Here is a 22,536-nt window from a genome sequence, read left to right on the forward strand (position 1 = left end):
TTGATGCTTCGGGCACTAACTGCACGATGGAAGCGAAACACTCGGAGATACATAGATACGTAGATACATAGATACACGGATGCAGATTCAGAGATAGCCGTGCGACAGCTGCGCATCCGAGGGGTTCCATGGATGCTGCTTCCGCTCTGCTCCCGAGCGACTGTCATCGCTTGTCGCTCATCCGCTAACCTTCTGCGATTCCGCCTCCCATGACCCGCTGTCGCATTCTCTATGGGCATGGTTTCAGCCCTGCCCCGCCTATGTCCCCGTCCCCCTGCTCGAGTACTTGAGCACCCATTAATAAACTTGGATTCCCATCTATTTATACATGAAATTGAAAGAAATTCATTTTGCCACAAAATTAATTATACACCCACACGACTTCGGGCCGAAGATTCAGAGTGTTGCTTCTGGCACGGTGCAAATTTATAAATTTTAAAATTAAACTTAAAACGAAAGAAATAAGGATGGCCACACACGCCCCCCTTTGATGAGCGGGAACATTCAAGAAAAAACACAAAAAAAAAAACGTCGCCGTATTTTATTTATAAGATAAATATTATGCAAAAAAATGGCCCAACTCTCGCTAATATTTATGCATGCTTAAATAATTTTTTGTCTTCATATTCATAATATTTTTCTCTCTCTCTGATTTCTTTGCAGGGGCTCAACTTGGACAGGCGCCAGGGCGTGGCAGCCTCGTCAACCCTTTGCCATATGCTTTCGCTCAAACGTGCGGGCACTTTCCCCACACCCCCCTTTTAATTAACAATCTATTCGCTTACTCGTGCAATGTGAGAAACTTAAGATCCCGAGACCGAAAGGCAAAAATTTGTCGTTGTATAAATGTATAAAAAAAAGTTGGAGCCCCCCGCCGACGCGAGTAAAATTTAGAGCTCGTGGCCGCCAAAACTCGAGTGACTAATTTGTTGTACGACAACAGCAGCAACAACAATTATGAATATTAACAAAAAATACAAAAACCACTAAAAACAACAACATCAAAAAGTCAGCCAAAATGCGAGCGCTGAAAGCGTGTGCGAACATGAAAATAAAACATCATCATCAGGAAATAAATATTCGGAAAAAAATATACATCGAAATGAATAAATATATAGACTATAGACTAGCATATAAGCATAGCCATTTCTCTATACTCTCTATATATAAATTGTATATATAGATTTCTGCATATATCCAAGACATCCCACCACCGTCCGCGGGGTCCGAGAGACTACAAAAAAGTGGCATTAGGACATTTTCCCCCTACTTAGTCGTCGGCATGAGGCTCGGGGCAGGGGCAGGGGCAGGGCTGAAAGAGAAATATATATATATGTATACATGTGGATATAGAAATATAGCTATAGCAGATATGGCGGCTGTATGCTAAAAGGCATTTGAAGCGAGTGACATTCTTGCGACCAGCTGTTGTCATATTAATCATTAGGTTCCTACAGGGTGTGCCATTTCGGGTGGGGTGGGAGCTCGGATAAGTGTTCGACTAGACCGGAGGCTCGATGGGTGCCGGGAGTAGCCTTGTGCAGACAAAGTTTCAGCTTCAGCCCTCGAGTTTGTACATTAAAAATTGATTGGAATTCCGTCTACGGTCTTGTCTTAGGCCTTGGGCACTCTACTGCTTTTTGTATTCCCAAGAAAAGTACCACAAAAACACCCTGTTCTTAGACAAACGCAGGGTGGGCTGCCCTCATAATTTTTGGAAAATTAAAAGGTAGTATTTTCTGCAGTTTTTCAATCAAATCAATGCCAGCAGAGGAGAACCTCAGTCAGAGACCCTGCCAGTTCCGCATTAAATCGCCACAGAACACGCACAACATCCACATCCACATCAAAATCATAATCGAAAATCAAGAATCAAGAACCATGAACTCAACTTCTGCGTCAGTAAATAAACAAATATTGACTCGAATCGATACGACTGCCAGAAGCATCGGATACTTAGTATGCAAAAGTGATTAGAATCGGGGCTGCGTCTACCAGAAGTATACGTAAATCGAACTAATGTTTTTTGTTTTTTTTTGTGGCACAGTTCCAGAAAACACAACATCGAATAACAATATTTGAATTAGTGGAAGCAGAGTAAAGGAAGCACTTGGCTGAGGCAAAATAAAAATAATTTTGAAGCCAAAGAAATGTTAAAAATAAAACCAAAAGAAATCAGCGAATTTTCGGTGGCACCAACAGCAGCAGAAGCAGCAGCAGAGGCGGCAAGAACAAGAACCGAGGAGGGCGGCCCCCGCAGCAGCCGCCGCAGCAAAAAATGAACAAAATTAAAAAGCAGCCGCTTGGAGCTAGAAAAAAACCCAATCAACGAGCAGCAGCAGCGGCAGGAACTACAAATACAAAAACAGAAGCCGCACAGTAAATAGCCAGGCCCAATCCAATCCAATCCAATCCAGCCAGCCTCCATCAGCAGCAGCAGCAGCGGCCAAAAGCAGCAGCAGCAGCAGCCGCGACAACGAGGCCATCAAGTGAGTGGGTGGCTTTGGCTGGCAAGGACAGCCACGTTGGACGTTGACGTCGGCGGCGAGACACCGACGACACCGACGACTGCGACTGCGACGACGTTGTCGTGGCCAACACTGTCCGGGTCCGGGTCTGGGTCCGGGCCACTTTCGCGAATCAATTTCCGTTGCGGTGGCCGTTTCAGTTTTGGTTTCAACGTCGCCGGCGCTACGCGTGTCGTGAATTTCAAATGGCGGTCGCTCTCCCGCTCCCTGTCCCCGTTTTCGTTGTCGCTGTCGGTGATTCTGCAGGTGTTCGCGTAGGTGTTGCCTGCCCAGCGAATTAACGCGAGACGCGAAACGCGCAAGAGTCCGACCCCTGAGCCGCAGGCCAAGTCCCGAGTGCTAAAAAGTTAAGCAAACCCCGAAAAAGAAAACAAAGTGTCTGAGAAACCAAGTTACAAGTTGTGGCCACTTAACCAACCAAAGAAACGAAACGAAAAGAAAACCAATAAGCCCCAAGAAAAGTCAGACTCTGCAAACTCCCAACCCAAATCCCGACTCATGTTGTTGTGCCCCGATCTTGGCCAGCTGCCGACGGCGGCAGCGGCCTCCGTCAACATGCCGCGGCAAAGGCATCGCACCAGTGCCACAAGGATACGCAAGAGACGCTGCTGCTGTGGCGGCCAGCCAGCGCCGGAGGAGCAACAGCCGCAGCCCCAGACACAGCCACAGTCACAGCCGCAGCCGCAGCGAGGCACAGCGACTCCCCAGGGCAACAGCCCAGTCTGGAGCAGTCTGGCCAGGGTGACGGCTACGGTGCTGACCACCGCGGCCCTGCTGCACACCACGAGCGCCCTGTCCGGGCCGGCCGCCGACGCCGAGCCCGTTGCACTGCCACTGCAGGGCACCTCCACGCCCACAGTCCCGCCTGCACAGCACGTGCTGAATGCCACACATCTGGCGGCCACGCTCTTCAACGAAACCAGTGGCCTGCTGGACGCCGGCTCCTCCCTGGCCACCTTGGCCGAGGACGAGGACTGGCTCGACAGTGTCTTCTGGCTGTTCAAGGCATTCGTCATGCTGCTGATCATCATAGCGGCCATTTGCGGCAATCTGCTTGTTATTATTTCTGTGATGCGTGTTAGAAAATTAAGGTGAGTATACGTAATGTTTCCTAGTCCCACCTAGTCCCTACCACAGCACCACCCTCCTCCTGCTCCCCATCAACCCCTTGCAGCCTCAGCAAGCCAGCAACATGGCCCACGCGTTCTAATTATCTGTGAAAAAGCAATTAGAGCTGCTCCCTCTCCGTGTAATTCATTCGTAATTTGCATAAAACAGCTCCAGCTCCCTCCAGCTCCCTCTAGCTCCCTCTAGCTCCCTCCAGCCCGGACTCCCTGGTCGCCGGGTCCCAGTCTTGATTGCCAATTTGCAGAGCTGCCTCCATGTACCGCTCCGCTCCGCACCCCACTGAACTCTTCTCTTCTGTTCGTAACACTTTAAAAAATTACAGAGCGTTTCGCTTTCTTTGCGCGATTTTCGTCGACTTTGCATAAAATTCATGCACGTCCGCATGCCTCTCCAGAGCTGAGGCTGAAGCTGAGGCTGGGGCATGCCCCATGTCCGCTGGCTGCCTCTCGTTTTGTGCTCATTGCTTCGTCCGTGTTTTATGCAGATTCCTTGTCCCTTATTTATTTAGCTCATAATTGAGCGTCACAGTTTTCTTCTATCCCGCGTTCCGGCATGGCGCTGGCCCCATTTCTCCATTCAAGTGCCCCTCTTTCCGCCAATCTCCTTTCTGCAACAACAAAAGGTCCGAAATGCATTATTTTAATGACAAATTAGCTTTTATGACTTTTTTAATCAGCCAATTTGCATATTAGGGGTTCTTAATTGGAAGCTTTGTTCATGATTTATTTCCGACAGAATATTTTCAATTAAATCAAGGTATGGATTTCACAAGTACTCAAATTTATCAACAAAACAATTCGGGTATAGGTTACAAGTATTCAAATTCAATCAGGTCAGATTTATTTGATAACCTTTTTTGGAAGAGTTTTTCTCTATTCAAAATATCATTAAAATTCCTCCCAATTCCATATAAAACAAAATTTCGCATTTTCCTCTATAAATGTGTGCATTATTGGGCTTGTTTCAGGGGCATTCTTTTAATTTAAACAGAAATTCAATAAATTTTAATTAATTACAAATTTTTATTCAATTTTCAAATCCCTTTCAAATCTGGAAAATAATTCAAACTGAAAAATGAAGCCCAAATGAATTGCTATTATTATTTCGTATTATTAATTTAAACATTCCAAGACTAAATTTATATTAAAAATATTTGAAATGCTTCGGTTCCTAACCATTTCCATATACTAGAGTTCTTATAAGCTTTGCAAGTTTGTCAAAAATAGGCACTATACTTTTATCTAGTTGATGAAAACTATTTAAAGACTATTTAAAACTTCTTAATTAACTTAATTTTGTCCATTCAAATTAGAGCCTTGGCTTACTTTTCACCCGAGTATTCCGAGAAATTAAATAAAGATTCTTCTCCCTCCATTCATAAATAGGAAACTTTTTCAAAACTTTACAACTTTTACTTTTATTTGTTTGGAATTCATTTCCCCACAGACTCAAATCGGAATGTTTTTATTGTGGCAGTTTTCCAGATTTGACGACTGGATCGTCGCTGGGCCCCAATAATAAACAGATAAACCTTCACATTCAAAACTGCTTATCTCCACATCTGTCGCAGATACACAGATACACATGCACACAGATACACATGCCAACATCTCGGTACGACCTCGTTACAGTCGCTGTCAACTGCTGGGGCGGGGGGCTGGGGGGCTGAGCGCCCATCGTTTATAGAGAAGCACATTATCATAAAAAACTTTCGAGTGATAAATGATGGGACGTCGCCTGGCCCTGGTTCGGTAATATTTTTAGTTATGCCTTAATAACCGGCAGGCGAATCAATTTAGCGCTTCATAAAGCCGCTGCCTCTCATCGCCTCCTCAACTGCCGAACTTCGAGGCAATCAAAAGTAGTCTCTGTCTAGCTATTTTTTTACTGTAGCCCCGTGGCGAAGCGAAGAGAGTTATCCTGTCGTTCTGTGGGTGTGTTTAAAAGACAAATAAAATATTATTTTACTGCAAGTAATATAGGTTATTCTTGCGGATACTTTTGCAATTGCAGTTCCATCTAAAGTAACATGAAACGGGTACCGCCTGCAGCCCTTCTTTTCAGTAAACGTTCCAGGGATAATTTTAGCACGGCAAACGAGGAAACTTTAAATGCTCTTAACCAAAGTTTGCGAGGGGCAATGAAGCCAAAAGGCGAAACAAACAAACTTGGCGAAATGGCAGAAAAAAGAAGCTACAAAATTATAATGAAAAAAGGGCGGAGGCAAGGCATAATTAAGGTTGGAAGTCGCTTAAGTTTACTTTTTTTCCGCTGCTGCCGCTGCTGCTTTTGCTGCTAATGAGAAGCATTTTATTTTTTAAGTGACTTGCGTGTCAGTGGATCCAGGTACCCGTTCCCCGTTCCCGTACCAGTCCCAGAGTCAGTCCCAGTCCACAACTAATGGTGACGATCAAGATAATGATGATGTTGCTGTGATAATGAATGGCGGAGCCCCCGAAGGAGTGTGGGGGTCCTTGGAGGCCCTGAATCCGGGCCATAATTAATTTCTGCAAAATGTTTCACAAAAATCCCAAGAGCAGCCAGCCAGCTCCATCTACGAGTAAATGGTCAGCCTTCGAGCAGCTCTGCACAAATTCCCCATTGTTCTAGGCTGCAAATATTACGCATACGCCGCGTGAGGCGGGGCAGTGGAAATGAAAATGTGGAAAAAACGCTCGCAAAAAAACACATAGAAAGGAAAGAAATGACAATTAAACACTGCGAGCATGTTGCTGCTCAAAGCGAAAATGGAACAAAAACAAAATGCATGCAACAATGGCCAGGGGGCGGGGCGGGGAAAAACAAGGGAAAGTATCGGTGGCACGAGGGGGAACGAGCGGCAACAACACACCGCGCGGCAACAACTTTGGCAATTAAGGCAGCTTATGGTTTTTATGACAGCATAAATTTAAAATGTTCTATGCCAAACAATAAAATTTCTGTGTTTTTTTTGTGTTTTTGGCCCGCCCCAAGATGAGCCACAGCAAAGAGTATCTATCTATACGAGTGAGCAAGTATATATATCTAGATATATGTAGCGTTCATTTGCCATTACATTGAGATTGGGGTGGAGGTGGAGGTGGAGGCGAAGGCTCATTAACGCACTTGAAGGATGCTCGGCAACTGTTTCCGCTCTTGGCCAACGGCAGCCAACGGCAGCTGCTTAAACGTGCTGTTTCTTCTAGCTATTTTTCTGAAATTTAAATGGCAGGCAAATTATGGCCCGGGTTCAACTAGAATGCCGAGCGGAGGACGAGACTGACTAATGGCGCAGCATTCGCAAAATGGCGTCGATTTGTTGCAATTAACGGCGAAGGCGTTGAAAGTTATTTAAGCACTAGCCGAGGGCAGGTTGAACGTGAAGGATAAAGGAGCATTGCAGGCGGATTATTAAAGGAGAAGGTTAGAGAAGACTAGACAGCGAAGATAAGGAAACTGTCATTAAAGTCAAAGATGGCTCAGGGTCTAGGGCGACATTTAGGGGAATAATCAGAAGGGGTTCAAGCACTCGATTAGAGAGCCTTTAGAGCTGGCAAGCAAACTCTAATTGGCAAGAGGCACTTGCTTGCACACGAAGTAAAACCCAATTTAAATAACAAAATAGGTATAAGCTGGGCCAACCGCAGCACTCTCTATCTCTCCCAGTTCGTCCTGTCCGTCCCGTTCCGTCCCGTCTGTTGTCCTGCCATTCCGTTCCCCTGGTGGAAATCGTTCGACATCGTTTGCAATTCTTGACTGGCTTTTCAATTATACCCCATGCTGGCACCAGAATGCATCACAAAGGCCCCTGTTGGCAGGAGCTGGCAGTCCAAGCTGTCAACTCGCACAGAAGAAAGCCGCCTTCCCATACCATTCCCCCATTCACCCACTCGCATACACATGTACTCTTGTATTCAGATACGGCCATATCCCAATAGCCGGCCACTCTGGGGCACGGCTCTTCACGCACTCACCCGTACAATATCTTGATTAGCCCGCCCGGGGGCACGATTGTCCCCCCGCCTTTCTATCGGTATTGTTTGATATTGTTCTCTGATTGCTAACATCTCTCTCTCTCTCTCTCTTTATTCTCTTCTCTTTGCAGAGTTATAACGAATTACTTTGTAGTTTCCTTAGCCATGGCTGATATAATGGTCGCTATTATGGCCATGACATTTAACTTTAGTGTGCAAGTAACTGGGCGGTAAGTACAGCGGCAGAAACACACAAAAAACACACACCCTCAGCGCTGGGGCTGTGCAACAAACGGAGGCAAAACTGTTGCAAAAATTACAGCTGCCACTAAAGGCAGCGCCAAACAAAATGCCAGCCAACCAAGGGGTGGTCACTGCCACGGAGGCAGGGGGGGCGGACAGGGATGGGGGCCTGGTGTAGGGCTGCTACAGGGCGTGGCAGTTGCAGAACAAACAACCGAAACACAAAAATCCCTGAAAAATGAAAGCAACGTTTATTTATGCTTCTCTGAATGCCTTTGTCTGTGTGAGAGTGTGTATCTATGTGGCCGTGTGGGCTGTGTGGGCTATGTGGGCTGTGTGGACTGTGTGGACTGTGTGGGCTATGTGGGGGTGTATTACTATGTGTGTGCGTGTGTGCCCGCCTGCGTGAGTGTGTGGTTGTGTGGGGAAATGCAAATGCAGAAAGTCATCTCCCACTATGGCCCCACGCTATGGCCATGTGCGTGCTTTTGTGTTCAAGAATTAAAATGTGAAAAAGAAGAACTAACAAGTGAGATGCACAGCAAAAAAAGGGAGACGCACGAGCCGACTTTGGGATATCCTTTAGCTGAAATGGAACTAAATGGGCTCTCACTGGAGGCTGCATCCAACATCCAACCGTCGTTGCCTACTGTTACACCCTTTCAACATATACACAGATACTTCTCTGTGTGTACACGGAGCACCGACAACTTTGAAATGCTATTCTAAGGGACAAAAACCGTCAGAGTGTGACATGGTCACATCCTTCACGCCAAACGTCCGTCGCGACGGACGAGTCCCCAGTCCGGCTACGACTGTCTATGGCGATGCCAGGCGGTATGCGAGGGATATGGGACACGTATGGGACATGGAGAAGCGAACGCGATGCCAAGTGCTGGCGGCTCCGTTCAGTTAATTATGCATGGGCGCTGATTTAAAGGCCTCGCTTAAAGCCCGACTTTGGGGCCCAGGGACCAATGCAAATGTTTGCAATGTCATTGCCAGCGACAATGATGGGCGTAACGATGATGATAATGATGAGGATGAGGATGAGGACGAGGATGGCGGGGCCAGCCATCCATAATGTGTGCACTTGCTGCCAGGCCAAAAACTTCAGGCGGCAGCCACTTGGCCACGAGAGTTGCATATAAATTGGCATTGGCCGCAGTTGTTGTCGCCCGTTTTCCTGGCACCCAGGCAGCCGCAGAGCCGCAGTGCCGCCTCCACTTGGCATTCATTAGCAATTTCACCTTCACAGTCGCTAGTTGCATAATTGACGCTACTTTGCCCGCGGCATCGTTGCCACTGCCACTGCCACAGCCACAGCCATCCTCATCGTCATAGACATCGCCATCGCCATCGCCATCGCCATCGCCATTGCTGCAGTCACTTCACGGCCCTGCCCGGCTTAAGCGTCAATTCATGACAGAGCATACCCTGCCCTCATGCAACAAAGAATGCCAGCCCGAGTGGAGTGCAGAACCAAATACGCCTACGCCCAAAAGCCCAGACCAGGCCGGAGCATGCCAGGACCAGGCCGGAACAGGACAGAGGAGAGCCGACCAGGTTGGGGCATGCTCACTGTGTGGGCCCCTGAATAGTCAAAAAGTTTTTGAAACTGATGCCAAACGGGGCGCCCGATAATAAATTTCACTGCCTTCTGGCCAACTGGGAGGCGAAACGACGAGCCCAAGAACAAGTTAAGGCTCGAGCCCCGACCAGAGTGGCAACCAAGGGCGACGCAAGTTTTAATGAGTTTTTCATGCACCCCTACCCCGCCCCACCACACAAGCCCCATGGCCTATTTTCGGTCTCTCGGTGCATTTAAGCTTTTAATTTGAGTCTCCACAGTGGCAGTGGCAGTGGCAGGGCAGTGCCTGTGCCAGTGCCAGTTCAGTGCCAGTTCAGTTCAGTTCAGGGGCAATGTCACCTGGCAACCGAAGAAGCTAAGATGAAATCGATAAATACATAAATCAGACCGGCTGATACATATCTAAGAGAAGTGGAGGAGAGCGGGACTTCCCCGAGGTTACGCGCAGTCTGGTCTCCGGGCTGATAGGAAACAGGCACAGCCTACAATTTGGGGCATGGTCTGGCTGGGTGCGGTGCCACGTAGATGCACAACTTTCGCTGGGTGAAAATGGTTTTAAATTCAATTGGAATACCTGGTGGAAGATGCCTGCGATGACTTCATAAAATTATTTATATATCCGAAAAGCAAAAGCCAGAAAGCCACAAAAGGAAGGGAAATTGCCAAATCATGCATTGGATAATCAGATACAATCGGGGGATGGGCTGGTGTGGCCTCTGGGATGCTGCGGATTATTGAGTAATCATTGTGATGATATTGATGTTTCCCTAATCGAACTCTTTCAGCTGGAACTTCAGCCCCTTCCTGTGCGACTTGTGGAACAGTCTCGACGTGTACTTCTCGACAGCGAGCATTTTGCATTTATGCTGCATATCTGTGGATAGGTAATTACAGTTGCTGCCAGCTGCCAGCTGCCAGTGGCAGAAGCCAGCATGTGCACTGGTAATAACGTGGCTTCAACTCTCTGTCTCTCTTTTTTGCTGATGCCTTTTTGCAGATACTATGCGATTGTTAAGCCGCTCAAGTATCCGATTAGCATGACGAAACGCGTGGTGGGCATTATGCTGCTGAACACGTGGATATCGCCGGCCCTGCTCTCGTTCCTGCCCATCTTCATTGGCTGGTACACGACCGACGAGCACAAGGTGTTCGTCAAGGAGAACCCGGAGCAGTGTGCATTTGTGGTTAACAAGTACTATGCCATCATCTCGAGCTCGATTTCGTTCTGGATACCGTGCACCATCATGATTTTCACCTACCTGGCCATCTTCCGGGAGGCCAATCGACAGGAGAAGCAGCTGATGATGCGCCACGGCAATGCCATGTTGATGCACCGCCCATCCATGCAGCCCTCAGGTGAGAGTTCGTCTTACCAGATCCCCCCCTCCATGAGATTGGGCATTTATCAACGCACATCCCCCCTCAATCCATCTCTCTCTCTCTCTGCGGTACAGGTGAGGCAATGAGCGGCTCGGGCTCGTCGAAAACATTGACACTGCATGAGGTCGAGCAGGAGCACACACCCACTAAGGACAAGCACTTAATCAAAATGAAGCGGGAGCACAAGGCCGCACGCACGCTGGGCATCATCATGGGCACCTTCATCCTCTGCTGGCTGCCGTTCTTCCTGTGGTGAGTGTCGGGACTGCTGACATGGGATTTGCGGGCATAATTTATCTAATGTCACGCATGCATAATTAAATATTACTCATACGACCCGTCGTCTGCCTTTGTTTAGGCTGTGCTTTTTGGCAGCCTCCCCCACACACACACACACACAGACGATAAAGAAAACACCGCGACACACTCAATCCCCACAAACATAATCCCATTTATGCAAAAACCCTAAGCTCACTCATGCATCAGGAATTTATGTACGTTTCCCTCTTGCTCTTCCCCCGTGCTCTCGCGGCACAGGTACACGCTCTCCATGACCTGCGGCCCCTGCCAGGTGCCGGATATCGTGGTGTCCATACTCTTCTGGATCGGCTACTTCAACTCGACGCTGAACCCGCTCATCTACGCTTACTTCAACCGCGACTTCCGAGAGGCCTTCCGCAACACGCTGCTGTGTCTGTTCTGCAACTGGTGGAAGGACCGCCACATGCCCCTGGACATCGACATCCGTCGCTCGAGCCTGCGCTACGACCAGCGGGCCAAGAGCGTCTACTCGGAGAGTTACCTCAACTCGACCACGCCCTCGCACCGCCGCCAGTCCCAGATGGTTGACAACTTATAATACAGGAACGAGGCGCTCCTGACGCCGATTGCCCAGCAGCAGCAGCGGCTGGCAGCGAGCGACTCCCGCCTGGCGGTCGCAGGAGGCACTGCAGCAGCTTCGGTCGGAGCAGGGGCAGGGCAACGGCCAGGCGCCGCCACCGGCCCTGGCACCAGACCCACACTCGACGGTAAGGGGGACGATGTGCAGGAGATACAGATCGAAATACCCATGGAGTACATCAACAAATGGAACAAAAACAACAATGCAGCTGCCTCGACGGCCTCCAGCCACGTTTAAGAGATGTGCGGAGAAGAGGAGGATGGATGGATGGATGGGGGGGGGGCATGGAAAGAATCGATTTAATGCAAACAAAATTGTCCATTAATTTGCAAAATTAATATGCGTTCGCGTTGGTTGATTCACTCGTAATGTTGACATTAATCAATCATGCACTGGAGCGTGCCATTTAATTTTGCCCCCCACTGTGGCACTTTTCCATTCTGCGTCTCCAAGAACAGAGCTGTAGGACAATTTGTTAGTCTATGATTTCGAGTCGGTTAAATCCTGTTATCTTGTAAATACTAAATATTTTTGTACGAGTAAATTAAGTGAAGGTTGTAAAATCATTTCTAGCTGAAATTTGTTAAACATTTCAAGCAAAATGCAGAAAATCTATTCAAATGGCAATCACTGCAACACACTGAGCTATATTCGTAGGTCCAGATCCAGATCCAGATCCAGAACCGAATACGAACCATAAACTAGAAGAGCTAATGCTAAAACTGTGCCAATTAACAGACCGCAAAACGTAGACATCTATGGGGGGGACATTGCATCCGGCACATGTCCTTACAAGGGATTTTCCATTCCCAAAAACTGCAATTAGATTCAAAGTCATGGAAGCAAAAGCAAAGCTAAAACCCATTTACGACAATCGCATGAATTTGAAAATGCTCAAAAGATTCGAAAAATATTAAATAAATTAAACAAAAGATATACCTACAGATAAATTAAACATAGCGAAATATATAGTTGTTTCGGACATTTCTAGCATTACCAAGTGGCAGTCGAAATCAAAAGTAACCTCTAGAGAACCCAACCTACGAGTACGTAAGATTAACCAACCAATATAGTCATCGATATCAGATTGCGGACTAAACCGAATAGCAGTGTATCCGTAGTTCGTTTCAGTATCCGTATCCGTTTCCGTGCGTTGAATTTGAATAATGTGAATCGAATCGGGCCTAAGTGCGTGTTCCATAGAGCCGGAGAGTGAGACGAATCAGAGGCAATTGCGTTGCAGTTCCTGGAATTAAGTTGACTGTGTAGCCTGGGAAGGCAAGGCTTGAGCACTGCTTCTGAAGTCAGCAACTTGATTCCAGCAATTGCGGCCCAAGCACAACGCTGAATGGTGCTCAAAATACATACTACATCTAATCGTATTCGTTCGTATTCGTATTCGTACTCGTTGAAACCAAAAAACAACCGGAACCCTAACCAAATTTCGACTATGAAAACCAATTGAAATGCAAATGAGGCAAATAATTGCAGAGCAGACAAAGAGACCACTTTGTGTAAGGAACTAGCGACTCGACTCCATTAAATTATCCACTATTGTAGCAACAGTTTGGAAAACTTACCTATTTATCATTTACTTTACCCTCAACGAGCCACGGGCCGCACAGCGGAAGGCCAAGAGCATTTCTCAAGTTGAGTCAGACGACAAAGAAATAAACAGGGCCGGGGCAAATCCGTTTGTATAGAGAGAAAAACACAAAATTGTTCCAAGTTGTCAGCAACCAGAAATTTCTTAATAATTTGCGATGCTAGTCCCAGAAAAGAAAATACAATTTAAACAAAGTCTTGTCAAAAGCGGAGGAGCGCAGGAGAGAAAGAGCCAAGGCTCGCTATGTACTATATGTAGGGTGTACAAATAGACGTCTATATAAATATAAATGTTATATATCATAGTAAGTATTTATTATACGAGTGTGTATGGCTTTCCTTAAGAAGATGAGAACCCAATCACAACCAAAATCGAATGAATCTCCAAAGAACTTGTTATATTTTTATAAACCACAGAAACCCAAAGCTAAAAAATGTAATATTATATATGTTTGTATCTATGTATATGTACTATATGTCTGTATGTGTGTATATATGTGTGCAAGGTATTTATTTAACAACCAAACTTTTTGTTACACTGTTTCCTTGTGTGTTTGCTGGGCCATTTTCCGTGCAAAAAATACGAGTACAATAGGATCTAGCAGTAAGCCAAACTGAGAAGCAACAAGCAACAAGCAAGAAGCAAATCTAGCCTCGAGTAGAGTCAAGTAAACGGCAAACTAAGCCACTAACTAAGTGAATCTGAAATTCATGTGTATTATAAAGCAACATAACGAACTTCAAGTTGGAAAACATACAGCAAAGCAAAGCGAAACAAAACAGAACATAATAAAATACAATTATGAAAACTAAAGATGTAGCCAAACAAATTGTCTTTTATTTAACCCAGGGACCCAGCCGGGGAGCCAGACGGGGTGCGAGCCGGGGAGCCAGCCGGGGAGCCAGCTGGCAAATACATCTTTTTATTTAGCGTAAGGATTGCCTGTTGACCTGGGTCACAGCAGTCGGGCCCTTTTTATCTCGGGAAAAGTTCTGGACAAACTGGAAGTAAAGTAAATAAAACCGAAATTACCCACTCCCACAGTGCCGGCCAAAAGTACATTAACAGCATATTATCAGCAGAGAAGTAAAGCTGATTACCGCCGGCGACAGTTGTAAACTTCTAAATAACTGTCAAGCCTCGGGTTCGGCTGACAAATTACAAATTTTTACAAAGGCCCCCCCGCCCTGGCAACCGGGCGCCGCCTTGGCTCACGCGTCGAATGAGTGATTTTTATTTGCCCAATGCCGAATGCCGAATGTCAAATGTGTGTGTAATTTAACCGGCGTCATGGCAATGCCAGTCCTGTCCCAGAAAGAGGTGCTCCGTACTTGAGTCTTGGAAAGCAATTTGTCATGAGTCCCGCTTCTGTCTGGGGCGACACACACTTTGAATGCCTTAAATCGCTCGCACCTGTAGGCAAAAGTTGCTGCCACTTCATAGGGAGCTATAAATTTAATTTATTTACCAAAAGGTGACAGACACCACAACGAAAAGTTCCCCAGCAAAGCTGGCCCCACACCTCATCCCACTCCCATCCAGCTCTGGCTCAACTTTTTCAGCATTTAAAAAACTCATAAAGAAAAAATTGTGTGGTCGAAGGGACTCTCCGCAAGCGTTGATGAAAATTTTGTAGCAAATATAAAATTCAAATACTGTCGCGACAGAAAAAAGAAACGAAAAATATATTGACAGGATGGCGCGGGAATTAATTCTGGTTTGGCGACGAGTCAAATTAAATAAATTTGCTGAACTTTTTCAGCTCGTAATACATCAATCAATTCGAAAAAATGGTATGAGACACGGTAAAGCTGTTAGTGTGGGTCCTGTGATCATCGCGATTAAACGCGTTTGCTTTTTCATGGCACTCGGAGAGTGCCACATGCCATTCGTGTGTCTAATATATGGGGAAAGGGAAGTACAGTCCTGTCAATAGAGACATGTTCCAGCTCGACATTAAAGACTACATGAAATGGAAATCTCATTCAGAGAATGTCTATATCCAGTATACTCCATGGGTAACAGAAAGTCGACCATCTTCTGTGGCTGGATACCCCTCAACTACATATATTGAGCTGTGCAAAACCACACTGGAGATTGGCATTATAAATGCAAGTCAAAAGCAAAATTCATTCATCAAAGTCGAAAGTCGATGGGGAATCATATGAAATCTCTAGGACGCACTCCACGGCACGGCAATGCTTGTAAGTGAGTGATCCCCGATGCCATTGAGGCATTCATCGCTCATAAGACCCGCCAAATTGGGCCGTGACAAGTGACAGACACGCGTCGGGTGCCACAGACAGAGGCCACTACCTTCGTTCCTCGGTCGACGGTCGACGGTCGCCGTTCGCCTTATGGCTCATCAGCATTTCAGCATTTAAGGGCACACAATGAGCGTCAAATAGTCCTGCACCTTATCAGTAAGTCAGTCAGTCAGTCACTCAGTCCGTCACTTAGATGGGGACTACACAACTGTCGGTGACACAGCGGCAATCGTGGAATCAAATTCAGTCTCTTCTGTATATTTTTATGAAATTTTAATAACTTTGACATGTGCTCTGACAAGCGCTCCATCGGAGGACCCATCGCCGTACCCCTACCCATGCCCGTGCCCGGACTCGTAGTCGTAGTCGGAGCCGGCATATTGCTTTCGTCAGCTGGGAGTGCTGTGCTCTGCTGTGTGCTACCTATTGTTGTTGCTATCATTTCTGCTGTTGCATGTTGTGTCGTCCTGCCCCGCCCTGCCCCTTTGTTGTTTCTGATTTGCACGACATGAACACGAGCTGAAATAACAAATCTTTTCTAGATTTACGCACGCGGCTGTGTGTGGGGGGGTGTGTGTGAGTTTATGGTGGCATCACAATATTTTTATTACAAATGCAAATATTGACGCCATGCAGGGGGGATGTTGGGATCCAAGGGAAGTACGAGTAGTAGTTGTCCTGTCTCCGACTGCCTTGGGGCCTGCTGTTGATGCGGCAAATTCGGCAGCGAGCGAAGCAGCCAGCGATTGGGCTCCAGGGTGGTCTGGGGGAGGCTGTCCTGTCCCACATGGGGCTGGGGCTGGGGGGTGGCACAGCTGATGCTGGTAGGGTTGCTCAGAGCGGAGTAGATGGGTTGTAGTAGATGTTGCCCCCGAAAGGCAATACCCCAAAAAGGATGCATTGGATTAATATTCAAAAATGAATCCCTATTGAGCTGTTTCCTAGGTCCAAGAACCTCTTTTTGTTGTATTGACAGACTACTAATGTTCCACAATCTACTACCTTTCAAAGCATCCCTGCTGGCCATTTGAAATTCCCTTTTCCCGCCACACGCCACTGCGCAGAAGCTCTCCCTCCTTGAAACGGCTCTCCGGGACTCGAATTCGCCGGGGCCTGTGTGGAAATGCCGCCAAAGGACTTGGCACGTTGCCCATCATTCAGTTTGCGGCCAGTTACCAGAGCAGGCGCCCACCACAACGCATCGCCATCTGGCTGAAAGGCTCACAGGCTCTCAGGCTCTCAGGCTCTTAGGCTCACAGGCTGTGGGGCCAGTAAATACAACAAACAAACCCCCAACGTAAAGCAATCGAAACCTGTGACCACTTGTCACACATGCTCGGCGGAAAGTAACCCAAAGTGCCAGTGACAGTTCTGGGTATTGTGTGTGGGGCACCGGGGGGCTCTCCTCAGGCCCGGCTGGGGCATCGAATTCTAGCGGAGCTCGCGTGTGCGTGTTTCGATTTCGTGGCACTACTAAAACCGATACAAAACTCCATTTATGTGAGACCTGACTTCTGAAAGAGGTCCTGTTCCGTTGCCTGTGCCGTTGGCTGTGAGGCGGCGTCTTGTACGTGTTCTGTGCGCCGCTCTGCTGGCCAAAAGAAACCAAAACGTGCGGCAAATTGCGGCCAGTTGGCGGCAGAAACTGCTGCTGGGCGGGGAAATCAAAAAAGCAAAAGAAGGAAATTCCAATTTAACAAATCGATTTCGGGGCTTTTTTATAGTCCAAGGCGGACAGTCGTATAAATAGAGCCAGTGACAGGCTAATGACAAATTAAATTGTTTGAACAGCCAGCAGGAAAAGCAGGAAAAGCGGACAAGGAAAAGCGGCCGCGGGCATTAAAAAATTACGAAGCGCGCGTGTGAAAACTTTGAGCTGTTATCGGCCAAAACAACAGCAACAATAAACTGCGATAAAAGCAACAAAACAAACGGGAAAAAGTTTCTTTATTTTTGGTTTTATTCGAAGAGTCGCCCCCGAAACGCCCAACGTTGCCACACGGCCGCACGGCCACAGGACGACCATCAAACAGCAGAACGCAAATCAAGAACGACAATGACGGCGTCGCGGCTCCCGGGCTCATCCTGCTGCGTCCTGCCGGCCCTCCATCAGATCCGGACGCACCGAGCGTGTTGAGCAAGTAAGCAAACAATAAAAACTTTCGCCCCGGCCATGCGAGTGTTGCCTACTTGCAGGCGCAGCACGTGAAACGGAAAAAGAGCACAGCAACACACACACACACACACAGACAAGGACACTGGGAGAACGGGATAGAGCACAGGACCCAAGACAGACCCCACAGAAAATAACAGAACAGCAAAAGAACAAAACGGAAACACATTGAGCGCCATTTTTAGTGGTTACGTAAACGGGAACTGCTGTCTATGTACTTAAAAGGGCCGTCACCCAATGCTAAACCTTGTTCAGACCCAACCCTCGCCCTCCTCCTCCGTGCGGGTCTGGTGTCTGGACAGCACGTTGCTCTGTCTCTTAATAAAGTTAGCAGCGTTAGTTGTCTGACACTTTGCATACGTACGCTTTCAGCCGTCGCGCCGTTTGGCTTGGCCCAGGTCCCGGTCCCAGGTCCCAGATCCCAGGTCGTCTCGCTTCCTAATGATACAAATCGCACCACTAACAGTGGCCTGGAGATTCGATGAAAACAGAATTAAAAAACTCTCAGGTAGTTTAGATTTAGATGAAGTTCTGGGGATACCAGATAAATGTGTTTGTTTTGGGTCTAGCACTCGGCGGCATCGATTTATTCTACAAGGAACAGTGGTTGCAAACTAAATGAAAGAAAACAGAATTAGGCTTACAAATGGTTTTCAATTTCTGTCAATTTATACCAGCAACAATCCCTATTGTGAGTCTATGAAAAGATCTAGGAACAACAGAACAAATGAGCAAGCAAAAAGAGTCCTAACTAGCTGTTCGTTGGACCCTCTTTGAGCAAAGTAGTACCATCAATTCCTGGATATAAATCATACAATGAACAGCGATTACATTGAATAATGAGAGCAGAATAAATAGGGATTTCTTTAATGTATTTAAAACAATTTTTAAACCAGTTCTAGTCAAATCTCTGAGAATTGATTGATTTGGTTTAACCAAGAGCCAGAATAGGTTAAGATCTAAGAATTATCTAAGGTTGTGTTGAGCGGGCTAGAAGAAGAATAATCTTATCGAATCGATTGAATTGGGATTTTCATTTTTCATGCATTTGGGATTTCAACTCTTTTGATTATACTCGTAGGTTTTTGTGGAATCGACCAAAATCACCGCTTGGCCCGAAACTTTTTTATTCGATTGCTGGCACCCCATTTCCCGTGGATAGTTTCTGCCAGTCCCGGATCACAGTGCACAGGAGACTGGGTTCATGCACTGCCTGATACTAGCACTTGGCTGCTGCAGATTCTGGGTTGCGATGCCATTTGGCATTTGCCACTTGATTCGCTGCCGGACGGCCCTCGGAGGCGGGCGCCGTAGACCCGCCCCCAAGTGGCCGTTCGAGTCTCACCTTTGAGCAGCCAGCCTTTGGCCTTTTTTGTTGCACTTGTGAATGGGTTGCGACTTGGCTCTGGCTCTGGCTCCGGCTCCGGCTCGGGCAATCGATTTTCTTGGCCAGGGCTTGCACACAAGGCTGCACCAGCATTTAATTGAAATTCGGCTGGCTCGTTGTTCAAATCAAATTTAGCAAAAGCCCTGAACTACACGTCAGCCCTGTCCCGTCTGCTGCGCGGTACAACCGACACAGAAACTTTTATTCCAGCATCGACGGCGAAACTACATTGCCAGAATGGAACAGAATAGAACTGAAAAAGCAGACACACACGTACTAGGGCAGACAGATAGACAGATAGACAGAAAGACAGAAAGACAGATAGACAGACAGACAGTGGGAGATTGTCATGCACAAATTGAAACTTTTCAAGTTACGCTCGAAAAAGTTTGAATTCCACTAATACAGTGGGGTTTTAGATTGTATAGTTCCAGATACAGACATGTGCACACGTCTATGGATGTTTTATTTGCTGGAAAAACTTTCGAATGGTTTCGAATTCAATGAGATTTGTGCACAGACCGTTACCCATTCCATGTGTAAGACAATATGCCGCATCCTGTCCCGATCTACTCTGTTCTGTTCGTTTCTGTCCTCTCCTGATACGGCTAATACCCTTAAAGCCGGCAAATATTTACGCATAAATGTTTTAAATGTAAATGCCTCTCCATTCATTCTGGCAATATCTCATCGGCATCCCCATCCCCATCTCCATCCCCATCGTCTCGAATGTCTTTCGATAAATGGCTGGATAAATGATAAATAGAATGAATGCCTTTAGGCATTTCTGTGTGCCTTCTCTCCCCTGGACGGAGTGTGTTTTTGTTGTTATGCCGATTGGCTCGTCTGCTCGGATTTGGCTCTAAGCTAATCAGATTCATGGCTGGCATAATGATGCGATGCACACCATAGGCTGCGTTTCTGATTGAAAATTTAATTAAAGAAAGCTGTCAATGGATCCGGAGAAAACATTGACAGCATCGGCTCTCCTCCTCTTCGATTCCGGCGATACTCTCAGAGCTATAAATATTCAGGTTTGGCTCTCAAATGGTTTTTATTAACCACAAATCGTTCACACCTTGCTAAAAGTTCCCCCAAAATACCCAACCAATCCGAGCCGATCGGATCCGTGTGCAATGACCACAGGACTTTTAGGCTGTGTTGCACACCATTTGCTGCTCAATCGATGAAAGGCTTCAGGAAAACACGTCAAGTGTGGCATCGGGAAACAAAGAAACGAGGAAACCACAAAAAGCAATACACAGACCTTGATTCGGTTCCCAGTTTGCTCAATCAGCTAAGCAAATATTTGCAGCCGAAGCCGGAAATATGCCCAAGAAAGCATTTAAATCAGTTTCGCATTTTGCTCGGTCCCTCGACTGGAAACGGAAATTCCCCTTCGCGTATTTTACTGGCCGCTAAATACCATGAATGGTATTTGCCATCGACTTAACCCGGGCCCAAAAGGAGCAACGAAACTAGCAAATTAATAACATTAGTGGCAGGCAGGGATTCCTCCTGCTGGTCCCTCGTCTTGTGGCTGGTTCGTGAGCCCAGGCGACAATGCCGGATTGGCGGCTCAACGCTTTTCTCATTAGAAAGACTTCCGTTTGGGGCTGGGGCCGGGCTAGGGACTGACACAGAGCCGCTCTGAAGATGCCACAATTCACCCAGCGACGGCCATAGCCAGTGTTTATGTCATTAAGTGCCGCCCGACACTCAGAGACATCTGTCCGTGCCCTCGGCATGCCTGGAATTGTCTTATTTGTGTGGCTGGCTGGCTCTTTGGGACAGATTATTGTTTAGAATATTGTAATGTGGCAAAGCCAAATAAAGTGGAGTGGCTGCAATGCAGAGCCCGAGGGTTGTCGGAGCGAAAGATAGCAATCTTTGAGTTTGTTTTAAATATATAGATCCAACGATTAAGAGGCGTTTTCTTAAGTCTTCAGTCAATCATCAGACAGTACCACTTGAGAGCCAGGCAAATATTACAGCTAGAATCTATCACGACTTTGTGTAAATCCTCTGTTTTACTTATACTTCCAGGAATCTTTGAAGTCCTGTTTTAATCCTGCCAAAAATGATTTCCCCAAGTAAACTCAAACTTCCCCAACTCCACTCAGGAGTCGAGTTTTAAGAGGATTGTCTGTATTTCAAGGGTTGAGCTGGGCAAATTCCCCAAATGCCAGCCGGCAATGGTGTCCCGGGCCTGAGCGAGCCGCCTGCCAAATGAAGTTCCACTCTCACACTACTCGAGGAGGAGAACTTTTCGGTCTGCCCTCGTTCGCCTGGCAGCTTAAGTATCCTTCATTCGACATGTTTACTTTGCCCCTCTCCTGGCCCCTTGGCTTGGCTTCACTCCACACTGCTTTTTGTCTTGCCGCTGGTTGGCTGCTTGCAACTTTAGAAACCATTGAGAAAGCCTTTTGTGTGTTAGTTAAAGGTTCGACGCAGCCCAGCTCCGCTCTGCTCTCTCTTTCCGTTCTTGCCTCTTTTTTGGGTTTAACTTTCATTTTTTTGTTGTGTCAGGCATGTGTAGGGGAAGGGCTTTGCGCTGCTCGCTCGACCCATAGGCCCTGTCGGCCTAGGCCATTGTCTCCCAGGGCGTTCTTTTTTCGTTATTTTTTTCCCCTGCTGCTGCTGCTGCTGCTGCCATAAAACTCTATACATATATTATTTATGCTATTATTGATTTTATACATGGGTTCAGTGGAGTCAGAGGTGGACCCCTGGGGCAGGCACCGCCGCTGCAGATTAACGTGTCGCCATCGCCGGGCGAAAAATGGAATCATTCTTCAACAAAATGTATAACCAACTTCGCGAGAGCTCATCAACTTTCCTTTGAGCCGTGCAATTTGTAAGTCTCGACCGAAAATTGAAGAAAAGAAAAACGACAGAGAGAGAGAGAGAGACGACAATGTTAGTTGCGGTCTCTTCTTTCAATTTATTTTGGTAACACGCGGCGGATACGCAACTTCAACTAAGTTGCGGTCTTTGCAGGCAGGGTTTTGCCCCAATGCGGTCAAGGCATTTTCATTTTCATTCTTTGGCGGTTCGGACGGCTGCCCAGCCAGTGACTTTTTGCCTTCTTTTAATTTCGACTTTTTTAACAAAGTTAACCAAATGTTCGGAATTGAATTTGGGACCAGGCCCGAATCATAAATGGTCACTCGGGCGAACTCCTCCTAAGTACACAGCCCCCTCCACTCCGTTCGGGGCTGGCCTACAGTTTATTTACACTGCTAACGCCTAAATTAAATTTTAAGCTGTTGATTTGCATTTCCAGCCCTTGCGAGCCCCTACCAGCCCCCTCATAGACCAGCCCCACCCCCCACGGCCCGCAGCTCAGGCTCCGCCGCTCCACGTTCTACTTCGCAGA

General features: G+C 47.0%; 2 protein-coding genes across 2 annotated transcripts in view; both read left to right on the top strand.

Moving 5' to 3' along the window:
- Window positions 1-2,178: 2,178 nt before the first annotated feature.
- LOC6594948 (octopamine receptor beta-2R) lies at window positions 2,179-12,695 on the top strand. Its single transcript, XM_026995321.1, has 6 exons — window positions 2,179-3,619; window positions 7,741-7,839; window positions 10,229-10,327; window positions 10,441-10,799; window positions 10,898-11,075; window positions 11,361-12,695. Exons 1-6 carry the CDS (start codon window positions 3,027-3,029, stop codon window positions 11,680-11,682), a joined length of 1,650 nt encoding a protein of 549 aa, XP_026851122.1. The 5' UTR covers window positions 2,179-3,026; the 3' UTR covers window positions 11,683-12,695.
- Window positions 12,696-17,142: 4,447 nt separating this feature from the next.
- LOC6594945 (octopamine receptor beta-3R) overlaps window positions 17,143-22,536 on the top strand; it is a 36,057-nt gene continuing 30,663 nt past the window's right edge. The window contains exon 1 of the mRNA XM_026995480.1: window positions 17,143-17,738. The gene's annotated coding sequence lies outside the window, so the exon portion shown is untranslated. The remainder of the gene's footprint in view (window positions 17,739-22,536) is intronic.

This window comes from Drosophila persimilis, unplaced genomic scaffold (assembly GCF_003286085.1).
Source record: "Drosophila persimilis strain 14011-0111.01,24,50 unplaced genomic scaffold, DperRS2 tig00000000-arrow-pilon, whole genome shotgun sequence".
Lineage (NCBI taxonomy): Eukaryota > Metazoa > Arthropoda > Insecta > Diptera > Drosophilidae > Drosophila > Drosophila persimilis.